The sequence below is a fragment of the Delphinus delphis genome, chromosome 17 (assembly GCF_949987515.2).
Source record: "Delphinus delphis chromosome 17, mDelDel1.2, whole genome shotgun sequence".
Classification (NCBI taxonomy): Eukaryota; Metazoa; Chordata; class Mammalia; order Artiodactyla; family Delphinidae; genus Delphinus; species Delphinus delphis.
The window spans coordinates 22,936,138-22,957,489 of record NC_082699.1 but is presented as its reverse complement, the minus strand read 5'-3'; the positions used below and the strand labels follow the sequence as shown (position 1 = coordinate 22,957,489).

Below are 21,352 nucleotides of genomic sequence, written 5' to 3'. Positions count from 1 at the left end.
GAATTGGAGCCCACACGGAGATGAGTCAGTGACAGCCCTCCAGCTCTAGATCCAGCAGGCTCCAGCAGCACGGCCGAGGTAGGTCACTGCTTCCCAGACATGATCTCTAAACTCAGGTCCCAGAAGCAAGTCTTTCAAGGGTACTAATGGACGGGGAGGGGTCTCATAACCTTTTTGTTTTAAAAGCCCTATCAGGAGCCATATTTCACCTCTGTGAAATACCTCTGTGTCTATCTTAATCCTTACTTTGAGTTAGAATTATGTTAATTTAGTGAGAGAATGCTTATTTTATGATAATCAAAAATATTAATTGGCAGTTATAGATGCTTTGATTATAACCATGACAAAAGGAATTGATTAATACTTATTTAAATGTATTATGTTTGGTAGGCGGAATCTTTACAGACTTTTAGCTTGTAGGAAAGGAAATGGAACCAGGGCAATATAAGTGCTGCCGGTCACTCGGCTAGGTTGGACATCTGAGTATTTCTGAAAGCCTTTAGTGACTCCTCATTTCTTAGATAAAATAGAGTTTGAATACCTAACCTAGCATTGAAGGCCCTCCACAATCTCACCTCACTACTCCCTACCCAAGGCCACTAGCCCAAACTACTGGTCTACCCACTGCCCTGAAAACACACTTTCTGCACTCTCACCTCTGGGTATCCTTAGTTCTGGAACAATTCTCTACATCTAGCACACTTTCATGTCTTCTCTATTTATCTAACACTATTTATTTTTCTAGTCACCCAGCTTTTTAAAGTAGATATTTCTCTGAACAGAGGCTGTGATTCACAAGGAGTGAAATGGTTTCATCTTCCCAATGAACTTCTTTTTCATTTGAATTCAGAGTCCTTAAAAATGCTACCTCTAGGGCTTCCCTGGTGGCACAGTGGTTGAGAGTCTGCCTGCCGATGCAGGGGACACAGGTTCGTGCCCTGGTCCGGGAAGATCCCACATGCCGCGGAGCGGCTGGGCCCGTGAGACATGGCCGCTGAGCCTGCGCGTCCGGAGCCTGTGCTCCGCAACGGGAGAGACCACAACAGTGAGAGGCCTGCGTACCTCTAAAAAGAAAAAAAAAAAAAAGCCTCTAACCTCAGTTCCTACCTCAGTCTCCCCTTGCTCCTTCTGCTCCCACCATACTGTCCTCTGTGTTATCTCTCGAATAGTCCTAGCATACTCCTACCTCAGGGCCTTTGCACTTGCTGTTCTCTTTACTTCAAACTCTGTCCCCCAGAGAAGAGTCCCATGGCTCACTCCTTACCTTCTTGCCTTCTTTTCAAATGTTTTCCCTCACTATCTTCATGCTTCTTTTCAAATGTTCTCATATTCAAGAGGCCTTTTCTGACCACCCCATATGAATAGCACTTTTCGCCCCAGAACTACCAATTCTCTTTGTCCTGCTCTATTTAGTACCATCTTACTGGGTTGAGCATGTGACCTGGCACAGGTCACTGAGACTCAATTCTAAGACTTCTGTTAGAACTATTAGGAAAGAGAAGCTCTCTTTCTGCTGGAGTTGCTAATTTGTGAGAAAAATAATTTGGGACTGACTGAAACAAAAAATCCTTGGTATTGAGACCAATTAGTTGCAGAAATAAATGATAAATGTAAAAAGAAATATTGAGCTCCTGGATCAAGCTGTTTTTGAAGCTGTAACCACTCTGAGGATTTTAGTCCCATACCCTCTTTTTGCTTCATTTAGTTGAGTTGGGTTTTGGTTATATGCATATCCTCACTTAGATAGTTACTGAGATATATGCACTTGCTAAAGGCTCTTTAAAGAGAATTAAAGAAGTTAAAGAATTCTCTTTAAAGAGAATTAACAGTTCTTCAAATGAGTGCTAATTAAGTCAGTACAACCCAATAGAAAAAAATCAATTAATGATTTCTTAAGCTGTCACTTTCTGTTAATTAGTTGTATTTTCTTCTAATTAAAACCCTAGTACCTGGACATAATCTATATAATGATTTTTTTGAAAATTTTAGTAAGAGCAGAAATGTGACGGAATACTGATTTTAAAGGGCTCCAAAGAATATTTTTCCTGGGTGTCGCAATGCTGGATGATTACATTCGCAGATGTCTTTTAGTCACGTGGCCAATTTCTAGTTAAATTCAATGGTTTAAATGTGTAATTGTTGATAATTTATTGTTGTCAGAGTACATGAATTTTACCAGAATCAGTAATTAGTTAACTCAGGGAATTCTATGAGAACATCCAGTTAATTTTGATCATCTCTGTGTTCTTTTTCTTTTAATAATTTCCTTCAAATTAAATATACCAGCAACATCTGAACTATGATGTTGAATTTTCATCTTTAATTTTCAATTTCAGGTCAGTTACTGACTTCTATTCAAGTCATGGCATCTCCATATGTCAACCTATGACCTCTACTTACAACTGTTAGCTATAAGATGCCAATGCTTCGGTGAGAACTTAAATTACCTTGACTGTAACATGCTCTCTACTATTGTAGTTAGTCATTCATATTTGTTGGCGACAGTCTCGAAGGACTGTAACTCTGAATACGTTAATTCAGTTTTACTATGAGAAGAAAGCTATAAATGGCAACAAAAAAAAAGATAAATATTTCTAAAGCAACTTCCTGTATGTCTGCTTGGGTTAGTAGCTTAGTTTCCTTCCTTTGAAATCCAAATTTATAACAACAGTAATTGGTCAAATACAATAAATAATATGTAAAGAAATACTCACTGGATGCAAAGAGAACTTCACCTGAGTAAAAACTGAAATTGTGATCAGAAAGTTACACAATATAAGAAGATTTTCCAACCACAAAGATGAAAACAAAAAGTATTTTTGGTTCAGAAAACTTAATCTAGGATTTATAATCTCTGAGCCTTGTTATTTGATGCTATAGTTATGTATGTACATATGTGTGAGTGTGTTGGTGTGTGTGTGTGCATGTAGGTATATATAAACACATACACATACACACACATTTGGGTTTGTTCTGCACTCCCTGTTAGAGAATTCAGTCTTTAGGAGAAGGACTATTTTCCTTTTCTTTGTAAGTATCCAACATAGAAGTGTTTAATGTATTGGCTAACTTTTTATAAACATCTAAATAAAATTTAAAAATTATTATAAATGCAGAGTTTCCACTTAAATCACGAGACCTTGCATGGAGCATATTCTTAGTGACTACATGATTCTAAAAATATATCATGATAAAGTCAGTGGAAAATACAACATAGGAATGAATTACCTGCAGTAATTCATTTGGGTTAATCAAGAGCGTCTCGATGGGATGTACCCCCATAATCACACAGCTGATACGCACATATTCAGACATAACTTCTGTCTCTATGTATACAGTCTTAGGGATTTCTGTATGCCCTCCATTTTTAATACCCTTGGCTTTTCTTATTCAGCTGATTGTGGAAAATTAAAGATTTAGCTCTAAGAAAAAGCTCTTTAATACAAACAAGGACCAATGGAAAAAAGAAAAAAATGCTATCAAGGCTTAAAAATGGGTAGAGGAAGATACTCATATATTCCCGAGAGGGTTCTGATCTTGGATGAACCAACTTTAAGGACAGGGAGTGAGGCCTTGGGGACAGGGGCAAGCTTCTGGCCCTTACCCTGGGGTGAACAGTGTTTTCTGGGCAGGAAATATCTCAGAGGGAGTATCTGGTGCTTTCTAGTTCCGAGGAAAACCATGTAATATGCTTTGGGGCAGGACGCAGAGTCTGAGAGGGAGGACTCACCACTTGGGCACCTCTCTCCACCACAACCCCTGGAGTTACAGTACCTAAGGCTGTGCTTTCTTGACAGCAAGGATAGGCTAAGGCAGGGAGGCTTTTATCAAAATGGGTCCAAGATGGGGGGAGGGCACTAGGGCACTGAAGTTCTTTCAGTGTCTGAGATGTTTGGTTTTAACTAGCCTCAAAGCAACAGTTTTTACTTGAAGTAGCCTGGATCTATGTCTAGAAGACCTACATGTGCAGGTTCAGGCATCATTGTCTCCTGGAACTTCTGATGGAAGTGTGTGTGTGTGTGTGTGTGTGTGTGTGTGTGTGTGTGTGTGAAAGTGGAGGGGTTGGGGAGGAGAAGGGAGAGAGAAGAGGAGAGAGAGAAGGCAAGGAAAAGAGAGAGCAGAATTTAAAAACCTATGGAAAAAGTTACCTTTCTTCTTTCCTCTGCAGCCTCCAGTTTCTTCTGGATCTCCTCCAGGGACAGATCTTTCTTCTTGGGAGAAGCTAAAGTTCGTGGGGCTTCTGAGATAGGAGATGGTGGCTTTAAGATCAGCTCAAAAGCCTGGCCGGAGGCACGTTTGTTGATTTGCTTCACTTCCATATCTGAGAGATGAATATTTGAGAAGGTTAGGCACACAGAACACAGGCATGGGTTTACTAAAACACTTTGAATTCTGGCAATTAAAAGTAGCCTTGTTATTCTGGCAAAGATGAGTAAAATGCTGCATAGGATCATTTACTCTACATCGTTTGAACATATAAGACCTCTTTCTTTCGTATAATTATAGATATATTTTAACTGGCTAAATATTTACAGTGTGGGGAAATTCAATAATGTCCATAGGGAGTTGAATCATGGTAGACGTGCCCAGAAAAAAAGAGCCTGAATCGATTTTGAACTAACTTTATTTTCCTTTTGAATAAATATGAGCCTCATATGAAAACCAAGGAGCACAAATTTAGATTTATTTATTGTTTTGGAAATTAGCAAAGCTGGAATCATTTTCAGATTACGTAATGAGGAAAATAACCAAGTCCTCCAGTTCTCACACCTAATCCTGTGGTTAGAAATCACAGGAGCTGTGTTGGAACCGATGCAGCTCCCTGAATGGTTGGAAATACCTGCAGCAGTCAAGGCTCATGTGCAAAGGCATCCTGCTGGTTCCTGGTTTGCCCTTCAGTGTGTCTGTTGATCTGAGTCATCAAGCAGTGTAATGTCCACTCTGGGGAGGACACTGTGATGGGGGTCCCTGTCTTCAAGGTGCTTATAGTCTAATGAAGACAATAAGACAGGGTACCATGGTAATCTCTTTGCTTCTACTTTGTTGCTATTTAGAATGTCCTTCTTCATCATCCCTCAGCTGTAGACAGGAACCGGGGGAAGAGGCATTGTAGTAGGGGAGGGAGGGGGCAACTTCTGCTTATCTAATTTATACACTCTGTACATTTTAAAACTATTTAAACTCAATAGCTGCATAATATGCATAGTAATTAAATGGGCAGAAACCTGAAAATGCATAATATAATTTATAATGTAAAATAATAATGTATAATGTAAAATAATATCATTTATAATATAAAATAGAGTGTAGCTAGCACCTGCTAGGATATTAGTGTAATTACACAACTTACAGCTTAGTAAAATATACTGATTTTTAAAAGCTCATTGGACAGCTCTAACTTTTAGATGACTGTTTTTTATTTTGAACCCCAGACTACACCCCTCTCATTTCGGCCCCCCAGTCCTTGTTTTGTCCTCTAAACCCACCCAAAGTCAGGCCAGTCTCTGTTGTGCATCACAATAGTATTTGAAAAGAGTTATGATTTTCCATTTCAAATTTTTTCCCCAGTCTAAAGCATCCTCAGTGTCCTAAAGTGACACGGTTTCTAGATCTTTACTACTGCATCACTCCCTAACCTCACAGGACTCACTAATTTATTAATGTCCCTTGAAAATTGTGGCAACCAAGCTGGCCAGGTCTCCAGGCTAGTTCTCACTAGAGCAGAGCAGAGAAGAATTATAAATTAGCTTCCATTAACGTTCTTTTAGCAGCCTGGTTAGTGCACTTTCAGTTTGTGGTCAGGTAAGACCCCAGGTGAACAGGAACTGACCTTACTTACTTAGATCTGTGAATGCTAACAGATCATATAGACAAAGTCAATTCAGTAGGTATGTTAAAAATGATGTGGCTTTTTTCACAAAGGTAAAAATATTTTAAATCTTCCTGAAGGCATCCAAATTTGTACTTATATCTTAAGTACAATTCTATAAAAAGTGTGTAAATTTATGGAAAAGGATTTCAACAGAACAGAGGCAAATAAAAATCACTTATTCGATGAGGCGATGGGATTTTAAATGGATAGAGTTAGAGACACTGAAATCAGAACTGCCTGTATTTGCATCCAAATAGTAAGCCCTGCTTACTAGGGTGTGATACTGGGAAGGTTAATTCACTTCTTTAAGCTTTCATTTCCTCATCTGAAAGATGGAGATAAAAGGCACCTTTCTCATAAGACTGTTGTGAAGATTAAAAGATGAAGGATACTTGTCCAAATTAATCAAATTATATACATTAAATATGTGCAGTGATTTGTAAGTTACCTCAATACAGCTGTTAAAAAAACTAAATTGTAAAGGTGTTCCAAAAAAAAGATATAAAGGATACTCAATGTAAAGCACGGGCCATAGCACTTAGTGTTTATAAATGTAAATAATAATAATAATTAATTCTTGTGATAATATTTGTCTACAATAAACACTTCACATTATTACCTAATATAGAAAGAGAAGACAAGGTTAAAGACATTGGGAATTTGAAATTCTCTACCAGTTCTTTTAGGAAGCAGTTCATGAGCTATGTTGAATTGTCTATTTGACTTCTAAGACTCAGCTTATATATAACCTTTGATTTTCGTTTCCCTCTCTCCAGTCCCTAAGAGGGCAGAAACCATCCGTCTTCTGTGTCCTACCAGTAAATGCTGCCTTAGCAAATAATCACACTGAGTTCCACTTACTGGTTATTCGTATGCTGTAATTCTCTTCTACTAGGCCATGAGTGCCTTGAAGAAGAGGCCTGAGCTGCATTCATCACTGGAGCCTCAGTGACAACACATGGTGAGATACAGTCTCAGAAGAAACATAGCTGGATTACTAGTCACAGCCACATTTAGCAGATTAAGGATAGGACCAGTGTATTTGTTGACTGAATGGACATATACGAAGTAGGCGTGGGACCTGCATTCTAAAGAGAGTTTTGGTTGGAAACCAAAATCTTTTTGCATGGAAGACATTTCCTTGTGAAACAGTTAATTCATATTTATGATGCTTGTGCCGTGGCAGAATCAGTTTGAAAGAAAAACATCTTTGAGTCCTGGAATATTTTAAAGGTATAGAAGGGGTTAACTGCCATAGATCCTTTCACCTTACCTTTAATGTATTTCCTTATACACGTGGAAAAGAAAATCGTTGTGAGCCAAACAGGTAGCCAGATATGCCTCAGCTTTTTCTACTACATATATAACTGCACCAAACATTTTGATTAAATGGACTGAATTACGTAAAAATGGTATTGTTGATAACGTCAGCTACCATTCTGAATGCTTACAAGAGGCCAGGCTCTATGCTAAACATGAAACCATTTAAACCCACAACACCACTGGGAGGAGGATATTAGAGTTAAATCGGGCTCAAAGAATCTAAGTTACTTGCCCGAGGTCATGCAGGTACTGGCAGAACCAGGAAGGTAATCAAATTAAGTCGTATGAATCAGGATAAATCAAACCAAAAGGGTTTTACTGCAAAATAAGGTTCATAGCTATGCCAGTTCTTTAGGATTTTCTTTTAAAATCCTCTTTATCTGGGGCTTCATAGGTCGGTTTTACTACTGGAACTTATTAGGTTGTTGACAGCACACACAAAATACGGGGATTTTATAAAGACTACACTAAAAAACTGTGATGGTGGTTGATTTTCTCTCCTGAGTTTTCTAACTACAAAGCATTTTCTTGCAAATTGTGATCTCTAATTACAGCTTAGCATATCGTGTTATTTGCAAAGAAAAGCCTCGGACATATTGTGGTTGTTGACATGCTGGATGCAATGGCTAATAAGCACTCAGCCATGTTTCTTAACAGACACTAATGTGCTGTTATTAGCATCAAACTCATACTGTTTTGAGCAAACGGCAATCAATAAGACCCATTAGCTAGACCCGGCAGGTCAATAGTAATATCCACAAAATATTGATTTAATTATATCAGGAACTTTGAGACAGAAACAAATATATCCAAGCTTTGCCAACTGATCCAGCCAGCAGGGGCATTTCTATTGTAGGCATCTTACCATCGTAAGTATAGATGTTGATGTTGCGAGGTTCCGGGTAGAAGCAAGAGCAGATCAGTGACAGCATGGACAGCTCCTTCATTTTTTCCTTGTAGGCTGAAACAAAAGGCTCAAGATTAGTATCTATCATTTTCTGAATTTCCTCTGAACGTTTCTTTTAACCTGAGTAATAATTGTAGCCTCCAGAAGAATGAATGTTGCCAGGGACACTGCTCTCTTTCACAAAATATAAATGAATGAAAGATGGAAACGGACTCTGGGGTGCATATTCCTTAGTACAGAGGACATAAAACACAAATTGTTGCAGGTTAGATAAGAAGTGAGAGAAAGGGAGCTAGAGAAAGAAAGGAAGGTAGAAGGAAATGAGATCCAGCAGGGTAGGAGGGAGAGACAGGAAGATACAGAGGAAGCAGAAACAGACAAAATGGGCAAAGAGAAAGGTCCATTCCAGTACATTTGCACGCAGGTCTGTTGTATATAAATCAGCTTCAGGAGGTGTCCTTTGCTGGTTGACCCTGAATGGCCACATACCCATTTGGAGAGTCAGAGAACTCACCAGGATAGTTATTAAGCAAATATTGATATATCTTGCAGGGGCCAATGTTGCTTATTTCTCTTCATCCCAAGTGCACTTTTTTTTTATCTCCCTCTTTCCACACACACCAAAAACCTGGACCTGAGATCTGATAAGGATGTCTCTTCCTCTCTGCACACTCAGTTTGATGCCTAGCAGCTGCTGGAGTTCAGACCTTCCTCCCCCTTCACTCCCCCCACCCCCCATTTCATTTTCCCCTTTGTCCTTCAAGAGGTCTCCTGTCTAGGCAGACTTAGAGGGCCTCTTATCACGTTGGTCATCACCGGGACAAGTGACGACCAGATGGGGATAAAGAGGTGGGATCCTCTCACCTTTGTTGGTTATATAATTAGCAAAATTAATAAATTAAGGAAAATGGAAGAAAAATAATAGAGACAATGTGCACTGACTTGTGAGAAAGTATAAACAAATGGTGATGTCCTAACATATTGAACCTCACAGGGGGCATGTACCTCTTGGCAGGATCTTCTGATCATTATGTAACCCATGGAAGAGGAGTACCTTGGCAAGGCGAGAATCTGCAGAAGATTGTTTGGGCATTATTGCCAGGTGCATCTTTGGTTAGCCAGTAGGAAACAGATTCAGTATCTGGATGTTTTAGAGCTACAGAAATTTAGGTTGGGAAGATTCTAAGCGATCATTTAGTCAACTGTCCACCCATTGTACCATCAATTTTGCAAATGAAATGGCCCACAGAGGCTGAAGTCATATATGGCCAGTGACAAAGTTGGGATCTCTGGATAAAATGTAGTAAATCAATCTGTCTTAAGATTGCCAAGAGGCTTTCTTCTAGCTCTACTTTCAGAATGAGATTCAATGTGCCAAGAGGGCTAGACATGCTTGCACACCGTTGAACCATACACAAAGACCAATAGTGTCATACTGCATATGGTTCAACCTAATACATCCAGAGCATCTCTCTAAAGGAATCTCCATCCCTATTTAGCTTATTTCCTTAAAATAAGCAACACAATTTGCCTTGTGCCAGAATAGTCCTGCCAACACCCATTCTGAGAGATTTTTACTGGATGCCTTTGGAATTTTAGAAGGCTGAAACCATATTTCTTTGTCCTATGTGTCTATTTAGTTAATAAAATTATGTCACTTATAAAGGTCCAAGCCTATCTTCACATGGATGTTCAGCGTGAATCACAATATCTGTCACATAAAAGCATTTTGTGGTTCAATGCATTTAATTCCACGAACTGATTAAAACCAAAACAGCAAGCCTTTGTAGGCTTGTACCTTTTTCTGGTAAGAGGACACCAAATGGTACCCAAAATATTTTGCAAAATTAAGCACATATTAGAAGCACATGTTAAAGACATCAACTTTATTAGGGAAAGGCAATCCAAAAGCAAAATAAAAGATATTCTGTCTCATAGAAAAGGGAACCTTTCTATACTGTTGGTAGGGATGTAAATTGGTGCAGCCACTATGGAAAACAGTATGGACTTTCCTTAAAAAAACTGAAATAGAAATACCGTATGATCCAGGAATCCCATACCTGGATATCCAGAAAAGATGAAAACTCTAATTTGGAAAGATATACGCACCCCAATGTTCATAGCAGCACTATTTACAATAGCCAAGACATGGAAACAACCCAAGTTCCCATCAACCAGTGACTGGTTTAAGAAGATGTAGGGAGTGTATATATATATATAATGGAAAATTACTCAGCCATAAAAAAGAAATACTGCCATTTGCAGCAACCTGGATGAACATAGAGAATATCATACTAAATGAAGTAAGTCAGACAAAGATAAATATTATACGATGTCTCTTATGTGTGGAATCTAAAGAATAATACAAAAGAATCTATATCAGAAATCTAATCTAATCTAAAACAGAAACAGACTATCTAATCTAAAACAGAAACAGACTCACAGACATAGAAAACAAATTTATGGTTACCAAAGGGGAAAGGGAGGGGGCAGGGATAAATTAGGAGTATGGGATTAACAGATTAAAAACTACCATGCATAAAATAGATAAGCAACAAGGATTTACTGTATAGCACAGGGAACAATATTCAATATCTTGTAATAACCTATAATGGAAAATAATCCGAAAAATATATAAAACAGGATCACTTTTCTGTACACCTGAAACTAACACAATATTGTAAATCAACTATACTTACAATAAAAAAAGATTTTCCATTTTATAGAGAGGTAACAGATTAAAGCTGTAAAAGCAAATGAAAACCAGTTGCAACCACAGCACAAGCAAATTCTGATTGTTTCCATGCAGCAAAGGCATACTGTGAAGATGGGTCTCCTTTCCACTTGCTGCAGTTGCCCAAGACTTTCCCCAGACGGCATTACCCTTCCTAATCGTCTCCACTCATCTCCATCCTTCCCAAGATCTGAATCCCAATTCAGATCACCCCTCTTCAGCGTTTCCCTCTCTTCGGGGGTACCCCCACATTCATTCCCTGTTGTCCTTAGTAGGCTATACTACATAATCATGATTATACACTGTTATACTTGATTATATACTGTTTCAGATCATTCACTACTGGTTTCTGATGCGTAAGTTTTGTTTACTAAACTAAACTCTTTGAAGGCAAATGTTGCATCTTACTCATTTATGAAATAATTTACAGCATAGTTCTGAATGGAACAGAAAGCACTTGCTTAGCAAATAGTTGTTGGCTATTTTGCTCACTGATCTCCCGTTGTGGAGCACAGGCTCCGGATGCGCAGGCTCAGTGGCCATGGCTCACGGGCCCAGCCGCTCCGCGGCATGTGGGATCTTCCCAGACCGGGGCATGAACCCGTGTCCCCTGCATCGGCAGGCAGACTCTCAACCACTGCACCACCAGGGAAGCCCTGATTTTAAATCAATCTCTCAATTGACAAGTATCAATATTTATGATCACCACCTATGGTCAAGAGTTTCTGTGAGGCATTATGAAATTAAAAAGAGATACAATATATGTGTCCTCATTCTTAAGGAGCTTTCAAGTCAGGGAAATGAAATATATGGATATAAAAAGCAATAGAAACACATGCAAAATAGGGTAAGTGTCAAATAGAGGTAGATGATTTGTACTTTGAGGTTCAGAAGAACCTCAAAGTCCTGGGGCTGTAGGGAGGGTGGTCAGCAATGGCTTTACAGTTAGAGTTGCCAGATTTAGCAAATAAAAATACCGATACCTAGTTCAGTTTTAATCCAAATATTGCACGGGACATACTGAAAACCATTCCTTGCTTTTGCGAAATTCAAATTTAACTGGGTGCCTTGTATTTTATATGGCAACCAGAGCAAATGGACCAGGGTCATAAGACTGAGTAGGGTTGAGGAAAGCAAAGAAGAGAGGAGGTATATTTGTTATTGTTGACATGGAAATGGGTTTACAAAGAGACCATATGGAAGACTTTTGTGAGTGGAACAGTGAGTTTACATAAGGATGGTTGACTCAACTCAACTTCAGGGCGCATAATTCAATTCCAGGTCTTTGCGAATGGCCTTCTCTGTGTTTCAGGAGACAGCTTTTTCATAGACTACACTACAAAGGGTTTTTAGAAGTTGTGTCCTGATAGTAAGTCTTCTTTGAGGTCAATTTGGCTCCAAGATTTTGGGTAAGATGTTCTGAAATTTTGCTCATGTAAAAGGGTTGCTGGGACTTAAAAACATTATGTGTACATTAAAACATGGATATATACAAGAATGTTAGAATTTCAAGAATTTTAAATGTGTAAACTTAAAACAAATTTGAATTTGAGAGTTTAGTTTTGAGTCCACTCTTAGGAATATTTAGGTGAGAAAGTTTGAAAAGCACAGAGTTGGCAATGGGTTGGTTCACTGTAAGTCCTGGCTTGCCTGCATCGTTCTGGTTTAAGCCCATTAGTAACATTAATAACATCCCCATTCACGGTCGAAACGTTTGGCTATTACGAGTCATCCTAGCAACAGGAAGCCATTGAACGTTTTGAAAGTGGAATTACCTGATAAAAGCTCTTCTTAGACCTATTTGGCCGTTTTATGCAGGAAAGGTCCATCGCTAGGAGACACACTTAAGAAACAGTTGAATAAAGTTCAGCAGGTAAGGCAGTGTGGTTTGGGGAAAGGGTAGTGCAGAGGAAAAGGAAAGGGAAGATGCAGGGGACTTTATGAAAGATGAATTGATAGAAAAGAATACCTAAATTTGGAGTCAAGGGTAGATGGAAGAGAGTGAGAGATCCTAATGGATGGGTAGCCAAGGGAAGCTTTCCAGAAAAAGGGTTGCTAAAACTCAGTCCAGCTCATCTAGGATGAGCTGGCCTTGCAGAAAATAGACCATGGGTTGAGGTACGGAAATATATATAATTTGAATAAACTTTTTTATTGACAATAAAACAAATCCCAAGCAAATGTGAATGCTATTAGAAACATGTTATTAAGATTTCAGTATTGAAATTTCATACTTTGAATTGACAATCATTTTCTTCATTGGTTTTTGGAAGTCAGCATATATTAATCTTTTCACTATACCCAACACCAAGCAGAGCATGCATGTTTGTAAGGATGTGGGAAGAGATAGGTAATTCCATATAATGTTTTTCATTGTTGCTTGCATTTGTTATTTACTATCAATGTTTACAGGTAAGTGTATTTCTCTAGTAAATTCATTTAAAATTCAACCCACATGATGCGTAATGATTTTATAGCAATATCCACTTAACCTAATGGTGTATGAACGCTGATATTTTTTCCATTCTTCTAAATGGCTACAATGAACTATGAATAATGGCAACAGCTGCGATTTGTTGAGAACAAACAATGTACCAGGCATGGTGCTAGCTGGTTGCATGTATTTTCTCATTTAATCATCTCAACAATATGATGAGAGGTACTATAATTAGTCCAGATTTACAGATGAAATTAAAAGACTCAGAGAGGTGGTGTAGCTTGCCTGATGTGCAGTAGATGATAAAGTGTGGAGTTTAGTTTGAATGTAGGTCTGCCTGACTCTAAACGCTTTGCTGCTAATGTCATTCACTTCACCAAGAATTTGCTCAGGTGTATTACACTTAACTTCACCATCTACATATTGTCTCTAACTAGAAAATAATGCATATTATTACTGATTTTTAAAATGACGAGTTCAAGACTTTTTTCTTTCCCATTTTTTCTTTGGCATTTGTTGTTTAACTTTATTGACTGCATGGCTATAGGTAAGTGTAGGGGTTTATAGAAAGAAAATGTAACTTTTCTTTTACGTGTGGATTTTACTTGGTACAGAGATGGCTAGAAAACACAGGAACAGTTTCTCAAAGGGAACTTTGAGTATATGTATATTTTATTATATGAGTAAATATATCCTTACACACTCATATTCCAGCTAATGAGGTAAAAAGAGAAAGTGGTAATTATCTAGGTATTTTAGGAAAAAAATACTTTTGCATCAGTTATTTGGATTATTATTTTAAGGATGATATATTTTGGCAGGCAATCACCTAAATTTTCTCAATTTTTTTTTTGGCTTTTTCCTGTGTGTGTGTGTGTGTGTGTGTGTGTGTGTGAATCTGGAGATTGTGCTTCTCCCTCGAGGAGAAAAGAGTGGTTGAGGAGAACAATACAATCCGTACTAGAGACTTAATTATCAGATTAGATCTTGGCATAGATTAAAATAGCAGAGATTTTGTTTACTTAGTAAAATATGAAATAGACACACACACATATGTATGTATATACGTATAAAATTATTTCTCCCATTCTTCTAAATATATATCACAAGCTCTAAGCCCTTTGCTCAAAATTTCAAATACATCTTAATTTTATACACTTTGTGTTTCAACAAGACAATAATCTATATTATTCATGACAATATACTCCATTACTTTTGAAAGGCTTGAATAATTAAAATGAAGTGTTTTAAAAATGTTCAATTTTTTTTTCACCTGGTTTGTGTGGGAACGACCATCAATATGAGTTCTCATACTTACTTTGTTGTTTTTTGATTTAGAATCAGTAGTATCACAAAAATATCTTCCATTTATTCATTCTGGGCAAAATTTTATTTGACTCAGTTTTGGTTAATGCAGAGTATAAAAAAGAAATAATATGTATTAGACTTCCTGTTAACATGTGAAAGACAGTTAAGGAATGCTCTGAAAATGTCATTAATATACTACTTTGGAAGAAAATATCTCATAATCTCTGGATGCGCTACTGGTCTGTGTTCCCATATAGCAGTGCTAATCATAAGAACAGAGTCATTCAAGGCACTCGTTGCCTGACCGTGGATTTGTGTTTTGGGGGCTCCGATGAGGGAGGCTCAGGGTCTGTTAGCACATTGATTTTCCTCCTTTCCTTTCTCATGTTTTACCTGCAATCATTGATCATTTTAGTCCAGTAGCGGGTAGGGGTGGGGTTTCTTGGCAAGTCCTAAGTTACTCAGTTTGGAGTCAACCTAAATTTCTTCTTTTGAAAGGTCTCTGGCAAGAAAGTAAAGGACAAAGTTAGATGATATACAGAATGCAGGATATAAGTTCCTTGCAATGATTTTACAGCAAGTAGATTTGCATTGGTTTCGAAGAGATTTCATTGACAACATTTTTTTATTTGAAGCTTTCCAATTTATATAAACAGTGAATTAAAAGCACCTCTTTCGGGCTTCCCTGGTGGCGCAGTGGTTGAGAGTCCGCCTGCCGATGCAGGGGACACGGGCTCGTGCCCCGGTCCGGGAAGATCCTACATGCCGCGGAGCGGCTGGGCCCGTGAGCCATGGCCGCTGAGCCTGCGCGTCCGGAGCCTGTGCTCCGCAACGGGAGAGGCCACAAGTGAGAGGCCCGCGTACCGCAAAAAGAAAAAAGAAAAAAAAAGCAGCACCTCTTTCTTTGGGAAAAAACGCTGTCATTTCCAGGTAGGGGCATCTTTAGGATCTGGCAAGCTGGGGGCGATAGTTGTGGACATTCCTGGCAGTCCTCGTTGCTGTTGCCAGGGTTTAAATGATAGATAATGGGAGAAACAGGGTACTCTGCTAATTGATTTTAAAAAGACTCAAGACCTACACCCACAGTCATTAAACACTGAACTCACACTCTACCACTGATCTCCTAGATCTGACTTCTCTCTGTGCCTCCTATTATGTGTCTTTAAATAGATGGGAATCCGTTACCTATAAGCTCTTTTTTTGATGCCTTCTTTATCCATGTCATAAATTAAGCTCCTGCAGCTCATCTTAACTTGCTTTTGGCCGTATTGTGTTGTGTGTGTGTGTGTGTGTGTGTGTGTATGTGTATGTGTATGTGTATTGTGTTTGGTAGTCTGATTGCTTTGAGGTCCTAGAGCCTGAGGTCAGATTATCTTCTAAAAGTCAAATCTATCATCCCGTTTAGAAATACTTTCAGGAGTTCCGTCACTGTGATTTTCTTCTTGAAAGATGAAATAGACTAAAATGATTCTATTTAAAACATTTGCATACTATACTGGCTTCAATTTGGACCCTAAAAAAACCTTAGCTTGATGAATATGTAATTGAGAATTCAACATTTACATGAAAAAGAAATCTCTAATTTTTCAAGATCTATTTTAACATCCCAGAAGATCACTGATATGAAGTAATGTTCTAGATATTTCTGCCATGATGATGTAATGCTAATCCAAATAAATATGGATTCGGTTTGTATTTATTCCACTCACATCTCCCCACAAGGATTATGATCTCCTAAGCTGTAATAACCAGGGAGGTTCTGAAAGATTAATATTTTGATCAGCCAGACCAGAGAAGCATACTTTTTCTGTAGGAATAGATATCAAATCAAATAAAGGAATATTTAAGAAAGTCAGGGCTTCCCTGGTGGCACAGCGGTTGAGAGTCCGCCTGCCGATGCAGGGAACACGGGTTCATGTCCCGGTCTGGGAAGGTCCCACATGCCGCGGAGCGGCTGGGCCCGTGAGCCATGGTCGCTGAGCCTGCTCGTCCGGAGCCTGTGCTCCGCAACGGGAGAGGCCACAGCAGTAAGAGGCCCGCATACCGCAAAAAAAAAAAAAAAAAAAAAAAAAAAAGAAAGTCAAAGCTGTACAACCCATCATTGGATTTTACAGAAACATATGAAGCTCTTAAATTTCAATTCCATTGATTCTTGGAAAAACAATGGTGACAAGGAAAAGAAATTGGGTGACATGAATCAGTCCTTGTGATCAAAATTGTAATAAAAGCAGTAAATTGTATCAATTTGGGACCTCACCTTACTCTTGATTCCAGGCCAAGCACCTGTTGAGTTTAATGAGAATTCCGCTGTGTCATGCAGGGTCTTGTTCTTTTATCTTTCCCCTGGTAAAGAAATTCTTGTAGTTCTACATGGAGACCAAACTGTGGTTTGGTCTACGCTGTGGTTTCCAGGGGTAATGGGAGCACTTTATTCTGTCTGCAATTCAAGATTTTATCAGCAAGCCTAATTCTGGGTACTGAGGGATGTCTTTTTCTTAAGTCACCAGTAGTCACAAGCCTAGGATGATAGCTAAATTGGTTGGGACTTAAATGAGACAAAGCCAGAGTGAAAGAACAGAGAGAGACCATGCATCTGGCTGAGTGGAGTTCTCGTAGAGGAATGACTCTTTTCTCCCCTTCCCTTCAGTCTCCTGATGGGGAGGCAACCTCCATTTGAGGGCTGCCATGATGTTCTCTGAATTGTGTCTCCACAATGGCTGAATGTGACACCCAAGTGATTTAAATCTCTTCCCATTATTTCTTAATTTTTTGGTTGAAGAGTAAAAAAATATTTTGCATCCATTCTTAATTCAGCAAAACATACTTCTTATGCAGACTGACTATTGCATTTGTGGTATAAATTCTAGAATCAAAAATGTTTTGGTCATCGATGATGAGGATGTTGGCTTCCTTTTTTACTTTGTTGTAACATGTAGCCTTTCTCTAGAAAATAAGCCCTGGCTTCTCCTTCACATGGATTTTAGAATTAAGTCTGACTATGATTCATGTTTTTGTGTTGCATAAGGAAGTATAAAACTACATATATGGTGAATATATGTTCACCTTATTATGTTCTCGGTGAAAGCAGGAACTTCCAGAAATGAAAAATGCAAGACTTTTATTACAAGCGCAAAACAAAAAACCTGTAATATAAGATTCACATGACTTTATCTCACTTAATAGGTCAGTTGAATTTCCCCATGAATTAACCAGTGGTTTAGATGCTGAGAATACAAACGATGATTTCAAAGAGAATCCTCTCTATCATTACAAGATGGGGTTGCCTGTATTCAGATAATGGAATATGCTAATTAATACAGAACACTGAGAAGAAACACAGTCCGATTAAGCGGGGACTCTGCAGTAATTTGTGTGATAAGCCTTATCAGTTATATCCTGATTTAATTCCTCTACCAATCTGAAAATTTGCCAAAAGTCGAAAGCATAGTTCTTGAAGTTTGCCCATAAACCTCAACTCCCTTGGAACGGTGTAAAGTTTCTACACATTTAAAGAGTCCCATGCTGTTGTTTTAGTTCTAAGTGCGTCTTACAAAACCCTTACTACTTGTAATAGTTACTAGCATCAACTGCGAATAAAAGAAGTATTTAACTTGCTGTTATTGCCAAATAATACTTATTAAGTTTCCATTGAATAGAATCCTTATCTGGGTAGTATACAAATTGTCCTTAGAGCACTTTTTCTAAATTCTTTCTTAGGAAATGAACGGCATATAAATGATTAATAGACAATATTTCAGGAAAAGGCCACAAAAGCCTCATGTAGGAGCCAGCATTTTGCTTGCTTCCCAAAACCTAAGAATTCTAGAGTCTTAAATGAAACTTTGTAAAATGCAACAGAATGTAACATTTACTCAATAGTGCTCTAAAAGTTGGATTTTTAAATCATATTTATTAGAGTTTGGTTTTAGTCATCCATTCAAAACCTGTGTATTAAAAGCTTAGGTAACTGGCTTAGCGAACGAAAACTGAGCAGTCAGGTAAATTTTTTTCCCCTGAATGAAAACAAGTCTTGTGACCTTGTTAGTCACACTTAAGTAATGTGTCCTACAGTCACTTTGTGTCAAAGAGAATAGAATGAACAAATATATATTTAAAAATATAGGAAATGTAAATATTGTCAAGGTTTAGAATTGCCACTGATATTTAAAAAATTGAGCGATACCATTGACTGAGTATCTCTGCAAGTATGTGAGAGTACTGGAGCCTTTGAGATGAATGTGAAACCTCTTAATATTACGGCTTCCACTGTGTAATTATCTTCAGCGTCCATTCTTGAGGCAGGTAAATAGTGTGGAAGAAATCCTCAGGTTAATGTAGATATGCCATGAAAACTGCTTTTCTTTTGGAAATCAAATGCTACTTCTTCAAACTTTGCCATGTAAAGACTCATTTTCTGAAATAGGATTCATCCCATCATATACTAGAACTTGAATTCGTATAATTTTCTGCCAGGAATGAAAAGCAGTGTAAAAAGAAAGTAAGAAAAATGTCGGGAGCTTCTGAATTCCACAGTCCCTTTTGTGTCATCACTGTTACAAACAAGATTAAAATATAAAAGACAACTTGGTCCAAGAAAAGTATTTCTAAATTTTCTTTCTTTCACATGCATTTTGTTTCTTCTGGAAATAAAAGCTCTTCTAAGAAACGGTAATTTTCAGTGATGCAAAAGTTTTGTATGCTCATGCTATGATAAATGTAGTTTTGTTAATTTATTGTTCTTTGCATGCCAAAGTATCACTTTGCCTTTTTTGTAATAAAGTAAATGGCTACAGAAAGGATAAAGAGATTGAAATTTGGGTTTTGATTTATTTGAAATAAGCAATACACATCACAAAAAAACCCAGAAAAATTAAAAAAGTAACTGTATGTTCTCTTACAGGTGGATTTCATAATACGCTTAACCTATAAGATACAAATAAAAATACCTGAGTGATCAGGAGGGTTTGTTCATACTTTGAGGAAATATATTATGAGGTTTTTAGTTTGTTTTGGTTATGCATTTTGTTTCTGTACTTTAGTGAAATCTGGTTGACCTGGATTGGTGAGCAGTTTCTCCAAGAGTTACTTTAAGGTCATCAATATAAATATGTTTAGATTATTAATAAGTCTGCATTTTGTCTAATGTAATTGGAATCACTAGCCTTAGCACTGTAGAACTGGAAGGAACAGCAGAAATAATCTAAATAATCTAATGATAGTCTCATTTTATACATGAAGAAATCAAACTTAATAACCTTAGTTTTTTAAAGGCCTTCCCCCACTTTGGGGATGGTAGATGGTATGGTGGTGGTGATGACAGGGACAGAGGGAAAACAGCAATGGGAAAAAGGTGTAATGAGTGGAAGTGATGAAAGGCTTTTAAAAAAATCATCTTTCTTCGATATTTGACTCTTTCTCCTGCTTCTAAATCTGGTTGTGCATTTTTGATGTTGGGTGATACAAAGCAATTTATTTGCATAGCAGCAGTTTTTTTTTTTCCTTTCCTAAAACCTAAGGATCATTGATCTCCTCTTCCAGAACACTTGGAACAGCCTTTCGGAGGGCTTCACACACTTTCATCCTTCTTGGGAAGCAAATTCATCTGCATGTGAAGACCAGTGCCTCACGTATACATACAAAATTCTTGGAATGCACCCAGAATGGTGGTACTTGCTGCTTCTGCTGACCAAGGCAATATATACGTACCATGTATTACTTGTAGAATTCCTCCATTTACAAAGTTTTCATGAAGAATGGCATTTCTCTTTTACTTTACAAAATTATGTAATGTGTTGCGATTAAACTACGCTCTTGGATAGTAGCTCAAGCCTTAATTAACCCCATGTTTCAGGTGGGAAAATAAGTATTAGATGGTGACTAGATTATATGACCTTTGAGGTCTTCCCAAAACTTAAGATTTTTCTGTTAAGAACTTGAGCAAGTCATTTAATTTTTCTGGACCCTTTTTTCATTGAGAGTTGGTATTTCCAAGCTCTGGAATTCTATGATTCTACAAATTTAGCAAATATTGTCTATAAATGAATTAACTTCCTCATTACATGCAGATTCATTTTTTTGTGTTTTCTGCACTAAGGGCTTTCTTTACTTACCTTCTTTTAAACAAATTATTTTAAGGCATTGCATTTTTAAAGAAAAGGAAAACTTACTCTTCATATTTCTGCTTTGTAAATTGTTTCCTCTTTCCAAATCTTGGTATTTCACAATAAATATTTACATGATAGACACAAAATGTTATATATAATGTGATTCATAAAGCAACTCATCATTTGAATTTCAAATTGTCAAACTATTTGAGCCAACTTAGCTTTTTCCCATACTACAAGGAAGATCTATTTTAAATATATATAAAAAAATATATTTTATGATTAGGCAGAATAGGTGATTCATAAAATATGAGCTTTCTGGATGCCATCTGGAGCCCCGTTTGAATTCATGATACTCATTCCTAAGATATGAGAAAGATTACATGTTGGTATAACTGGTTGAGTGAGATCAGAATAACCTATGCTTCTTATTTTCTTTGTGGCAGCAAGTACTACAAGACTTGGTCATAAACACTCCCAGTAAAAAACTGAAGGTAAAATGGTATCAAGTGTTGGATCTGCATAGATTAATATGAATCAGAATTTGGCATAATAAATTGCCGATATTATTTTAAAAATCATAACTTGGTAATACATCATACTTAAAGGCACAATATGGGCTTTCCTTCACGTTCTGTTTTCTCTAGATTCATTCAGCCTAAATACA

General features: G+C 37.6%; 1 protein-coding gene across 1 annotated transcript in view; it reads right to left on the bottom strand.

Annotated features, from left to right (window-relative positions):
• Positions 1-21,352, bottom strand: part of STMN2 (stathmin 2) — a 53,291-nt gene that overhangs the window by 16,324 nt on the left and 15,615 nt on the right. The window contains exons 2-3 of the mRNA XM_060035186.1: positions 8,061-8,156; positions 4,149-4,321 (exon numbers count right to left, since the gene is read on the bottom strand). Of these exons, the coding sequence (XP_059891169.1) occupies positions 4,149-4,321; positions 8,061-8,156 (269 nt within the window). The remainder of the gene's footprint in view (positions 1-4,148; positions 4,322-8,060; positions 8,157-21,352) is intronic.